At 57.0% G+C, this 5,297-nt stretch overlaps 1 protein-coding gene across 1 annotated transcript in view; it reads left to right on the top strand.

Moving 5' to 3' along the window:
• The window catches only part of LOC111520060 (liprin-alpha-3), a 13,948-nt gene that overhangs the window by 5,228 nt on the left and 3,423 nt on the right, over positions 1 to 5,297 (top strand). The window contains exons 7-14 of the mRNA XM_026453113.1: positions 171 to 317; positions 406 to 540; positions 958 to 1,041; positions 1,195 to 1,326; positions 1,799 to 1,861; positions 1,996 to 2,075; positions 3,284 to 3,428; positions 4,227 to 4,414. Of these exons, the coding sequence (XP_026308898.1) occupies positions 171 to 317; positions 406 to 540; positions 958 to 1,041; positions 1,195 to 1,326; positions 1,799 to 1,861; positions 1,996 to 2,075; positions 3,284 to 3,428; positions 4,227 to 4,414 (974 nt within the window). The remainder of the gene's footprint in view (positions 1 to 170; positions 318 to 405; positions 541 to 957; positions 1,042 to 1,194; positions 1,327 to 1,798; positions 1,862 to 1,995; positions 2,076 to 3,283; positions 3,429 to 4,226; positions 4,415 to 5,297) is intronic.

The raw sequence follows: 5,297 nt of genomic DNA, 5'->3' as shown, positions 1-5,297 counted from the left end.
AAAAAAAAAAAAAAAAAAAAAGGATGGGCTAGTCCTGGGAGCTCTTAGCAGGTGTGATACCACCATTCTGACTCCTGTGTCAGGGCACTTTGTTTACCAGGAAACAAGGGGATGCCCCATTCGCTTCCCCAGGGGCTCGCAGTCCACAGGGCCCTTTGCCACCTCCGCAGGCGCTGGCGCAGAGGGAAGATATGGAGGAGCGGATTACGACGCTGGAGAAGCGCTACCTGAGCGCCCAGCGCGAGGCCACGTCTCTGCACGACGCCAACGACAAACTGGAGAACGAGTTAGCTAGCAAGGAGTCACTGTATCGGCAGGTGGGGGCGCAGCCCGGGAGGGACAATGGGGCGGCACCGGGGCCCAGGTGACGCAGCCCGTCCCCTCCCGCGCCTCTCCCTCCCCCAGAGTGAAGAGAAGAGCCGTCAGCTGGCCGAGTGGTTGGACGATGCCAAGCAGAAGCTGCAGCAGACGCTGCAGAAGGCGGAGACCTTGCCCGAGATAGAGGCGCAGCTAGCGCAGCGCGTGGCGGCGCTCAACAAGGTGCGGGGAGGACTTGGGTCGCGACCTTGCGTGGGGAAGGCGTGGGGCTTAGAGGAGGCAGGGTCGCAGATCTGGAGAGGTAGGAGCGAGGTCAGAACCCTGGATTTGGGGGAAAGTGTGAGGCCTAGGGGCTGGGAAAGGGACAGCACTTGGAATGAGGAGGGCCTGGAGGTTTGCACGTAGGACGGATGGGAGCGGGGTTCTGTAGCCTGGACTGAAAGGACGGGTGGCCTGAGAGGAAAGGAATAGGTCCTGAAAAAGTGGACTAGGCGCAGGGGCGGGGCCTGACTCATAGCTGCAGGGGAGGAGCCTGGCGCTGTGGGGGCGGGGCCTGGCGCTCAACCTTGGAGGAGGTGGGGTTCGGAGCCTGACTGATCCTGGAAGGGTAAGTCACACGCCATGAGTTCCATCCTCTAGGCTGAGGAACGTCATGGGAATTTCGAGGAGCGGCTTCGGCAGCTGGAGGCCCAGCTGGAAGAGAAGAATCAAGAGCTGCAGCGGGTGAGGGGGTGGAAGACAGCACAGAGGGTGGGGCTTCGAGGCTGGGGCGGAGCTTAATGAGGAGGCTGGGAGCCCGGGGGCGGGGCTTAGATCAAGGGTGGTGGTCTGGGCAGGGTGGGCTTGAACACGCCCGCCCCGCTCTGCTTTGCACAGGCCCGGCAGCGGGAGAAGATGAACGATGACCACAATAAGCGGCTGTCGGAGACGGTGGACAAGCTGCTAAGCGAGTCCAACGAGCGCTTACAGCTTCACCTCAAGGAGCGCATGGGGGCGCTGGAGGAGAAGGTGCGCCCCCCATCCAGGACTGCGGGACGCGGAATTCTGGGACTACCTCTTGCTGGAATCCTGAGGCCCAGGCCTTTCTCTCAGATCTGTTATCGGAGGCTTCCCTAAACCGCGGCATCCTGAGTTGGGCAGCCTTCTCTGCTGTATTGCCCAGACCCGCTTTTTCACCTATTCTAGACGTTCCAAGAGCCGAATTCTGGGGCACCCATGCCTCAAGTCCTTGACTTTGCCCAAAGCCTCCAACCTCATGGACCCCCAAACCCTGAACCCTCTGAGATTGCACAGGGTGTTGCATCCCGGGGCTTCTCTCCCCAGAAACATCGTTGTCCCTGCTCCCCCGAAACTCACCATTTGTCCATCTCATTCCTCCTGGGTCCCCTCAGGCCTGTCTGTGTGCATTGGGAGCTGCCTGCAGCCCCACGGGCGTGCCCCTCTCAGGTCCCACTCCCTCACTTCACCTCTGTCTCCACAGAACTCCCTGAGCGAGGAGATAGCCAACATGAAGAAGCTTCAGGATGAGCTGCTGCTAAACAAGGTAGGGGGCCCTGAGGGGACAGGAGGAGGAGGTTGGGGCAGTGTTTGCTGAGGCTAGGATCCGCAAGTCTGGCAGGGTCTGTTCCTCCTGGGTGGAGCAGATTCTAACCCGACACCTCCAACACCGGCCCCCAGGAGCAGCTCTTGGCCGAAATGGAGCGGATGCAGATGGAGATCGACCAGCTGCGGGGGAGGCCACCATCCTCCTACTCCAGGTGACAGCAGCCCTCCTGCCCTGCCTCCACCATGGAGCCCTGTTGGCCAAGCTCCTCCCTTCTAATCCCCACTTCCTATCCTCCCAAAACTTCTACTGATCCCTCTGGTTTTTTGTTTGTTTGTTTGTTTTTTGTTTGTTTTTTTGAGACAGAGTCTTACTCTGTCACCCAGGCTGGAATGCAGTGGCACGATTCTGGCTCACTGCAACCTCCACCTCCTGAGTTCAAGCAATTCTCGTCCCTCAACCACCGGAGTAGGGGACTACAGGCGTACGCCACCACAGCCGGCTAATTTTTGTAGTTTTAGTGGAGACGGGGTTTTGCCATGTTGGCCAGGCTGGTCTGGAACCCCAGACCTCAAGTGATCCTCCCGCCTTGGCCTCCCAAAGTGCTGGAATTACAGATGTGAGGCACCGCGCTTAGCCCCCTCTGGTTTTTTTACCCTGACTTTATTTATTTGCTTTTTCTTTCTTTTGAGACAGAGTCTCACTCTGTTGCCCGGGCTAGAGTGCAGTGGCACGATCTCAGCTCACTGCAACCTCTGCCTCCCCGGTTCAAGTGATTCTCCTGCCTCAGCCTCCAGAGTGGCAGGGATTACAGGAACCTACCACCATGTCCAGCTAATTTTTTTTTTTTTTGAGATGCAGTTTCGCTCTTGTTGCCCAGGCTGGAGTGCAGTGGTGCTATCTTGGCTCACTGCAACCTCCGCCTCCCAGGTTCAAGTGATTCTCCTGCCTCAGCCTTCCAAGTAGCTGGGATTACAGGCAGGCACCACCATGCCCAGCTAATTTTTGTATTTTTAATAGAGACAGGGTTTCACTATGTTGGTCAGGCTGGTCTCGAACTCCTGACCTCAGGTGATCCGCCCGCCTCGGCCTGCCAAAGGGCTGGGATTACAGGAGTGAGCCACCGCACTGGCCATAATTTTTAAAGTTTTAGTAGAGACGGGGCTTCACCATGCCGGCCATAATTTTTAAAGTTTTAGTAGAGACGGGGCTTCACCATGTTGGCCTGGTCTCGAACTCTTGACCTCAAGTGATCTGCCCACCTCGGCCTCCCAAAGTGCTGGGATTACAGGCCTGAGTCACCAGGCCTGGCTCCTTGACCCTGACTTCAGGGCCCTGGCCCTAGGTCTGTCTCTGTGACCCCTTACCTCTGTGCCCTTTTCCTGACCCCTTGGTCCCTGACTGCTTTCCTCACGCCCACAGGTCTCTTCCTGGCAGTGCCCTGGAGCTCCGTTACTCTCAGGCACCCACATTACCTTCTGGTGCCCACCTGGATCCCTATGTGGCTGGCAGTGGTCGGGCAGGCAAGAGGGGCCGCTGGTCGGGGGTCAAGGAGGAGCCCTCCAAGGTCAGCAGCTGCCTCTGGAGCCTGGACTGAGCAGGGCTTGGGTGGGCAGCAGTAGGAAGTGGAGCTAAATCCGTGGGACTCTGGGAGGAAGCTGAGTTGAGGGGCAGGATCTCCTGGACTCACCCACTCACCCTTTCTTCTCTCCTTCCCTGCAACCCTCTTGCCTGGATGTCTCCTGTGGATGTCCTGCCACCTGGTGAGAACCTGAAAATAATGATGATGGGACTGGGAGGGGCATATGGAATCCCAGAGTAGGCGGGGTTAGGTGAGCCAGCTGAGTCATGGGAATCAGGGGCAGGAATGGAGTCATGGCTGTGGGCGTGGCTTGGAGAGGGTTCGGGGAGGGATCAAGGACAGGGACCTGTCAAGAGAAGAAGTTGGAGGCCGGGCAGGGGTGTCCATGCCTGTAATCCCAACACTTGCTGGCACCGAGGCAGGCAGATCACTTGAGGTCAGGAGTTTGAGAGCAGCCTTGCCAAAATAGCGTCTCTAGGAAAAATGCAAAAATTAGCCGGGCGTGGTAGCGGGCACCTGTAATCCCAGCTACTGAGGAGACAGGCAGAAGAATCATTCGAACCTGGGAGGCAGAGGTTGCAGTAACCCGAGATTGCGCCACTGTACTCCAGCCTGGGCGACAGAGAGAGACACTGTCTCAAGAAAAAATTAAAAAACAAAGAAATAAAGCTGGGCTGGGAAAAGCATCAGTGAGATTAGGAAAGGTCAGGATCATGAGCCAAGACCCAGTGCCAACCTCGGCCCCCACCCACCTGATGTCGCTCTGTCCCCACACAGGGACAGGATTGGGAGCGGTCTGCCCCTGCGGGCTCCATACCACCCCCATTCCCTGGGGAGCTGGACGGCTCAGATGAGGAGGAGACAGAGGGGATGTTTGGGGCCGAGCTGCTGTCCCCCAGTGGGCAGGCTGACGTGCAGACGCTGGCCATCATGCTTCAGGAGCAGCTGGAGGCCATCAACAAGGAGATCAAGTGAGCCCTGGCCTGCCCTGCCCTGCCTGAGCTGACTCCACAGCCCTTTTGGCTCTGGAGACCTGAAAGCCTGAGTCCATCTCCTCTTACACCATCCACAGGAATTCTTCCAGCCCAACACTCACTCCACTGTCCAGGCATCCCCTAAGATACACTCAGAAGTCTTCTATGTGCTACCTACACATATACCCGCAGCCAGTACTAACCATTCCCCAACACACCAAAGACTGCACCCCAAAATACCCCAGTTCCTCTCAATGCACCAAGAATCTTCCATTATGCCGTCAATTTTGTGGTTTCACATAACGAGTGCCCAGAGTCTCCCACTACCCTAAGAATCTCAAGACAACACAAGGTTCCCAACCTCAAACACCAAGAATTTCATCCTAATGCCCTAATCAAAAACTTCACCTCCGGGCTGGGCGCGGTGGCTCACGCCTGTAATCCCGCACTTTGGGAGGCCGAGGCAGGCGGATCATGAGATCAGGAGATCGAGACCATCCTGGCTAACACGGTGAAACCCTGTCTCTACTAAAAAAAATAATAATAATTAGCCGGGTGTGGCGGCAAGAGCCTGTAGTCCCAGTTACTCGGGAAGCTGAGGCAGGAGAATCGCTTGAACCCAGGAGGCGGAGCTTGCAGTCAGCCGAGATGGCACCACTGCACTCCAGCCTGGGCGACAGAGCAGCGAGACTCTGTCTCAAAAAACAAACAAAAACTTCAACTCCATATACCAAGAATTTCTAATATAAAAAACATCCCTAACTTATTAAGAAGCCCCCAGTGTGGCCGGGCGCGGTGGCTCAAGCCTGTAATCCCAGCACTTTGGGAGGCCAAGACAGGCGGATCACGAGGTCAGGAGATCGAGACCATCCTGGCTAAC

Source organism: Piliocolobus tephrosceles, unplaced genomic scaffold, assembly GCF_002776525.5.
Source record: "Piliocolobus tephrosceles isolate RC106 unplaced genomic scaffold, ASM277652v3 unscaffolded_42325, whole genome shotgun sequence".
NCBI classification, from domain to species: domain Eukaryota; kingdom Metazoa; phylum Chordata; class Mammalia; order Primates; family Cercopithecidae; genus Piliocolobus; species Piliocolobus tephrosceles.
The sequence above is the reverse complement of the archived record's forward strand: the minus strand, read 5'-3'. Positions and strand labels throughout refer to the sequence as shown.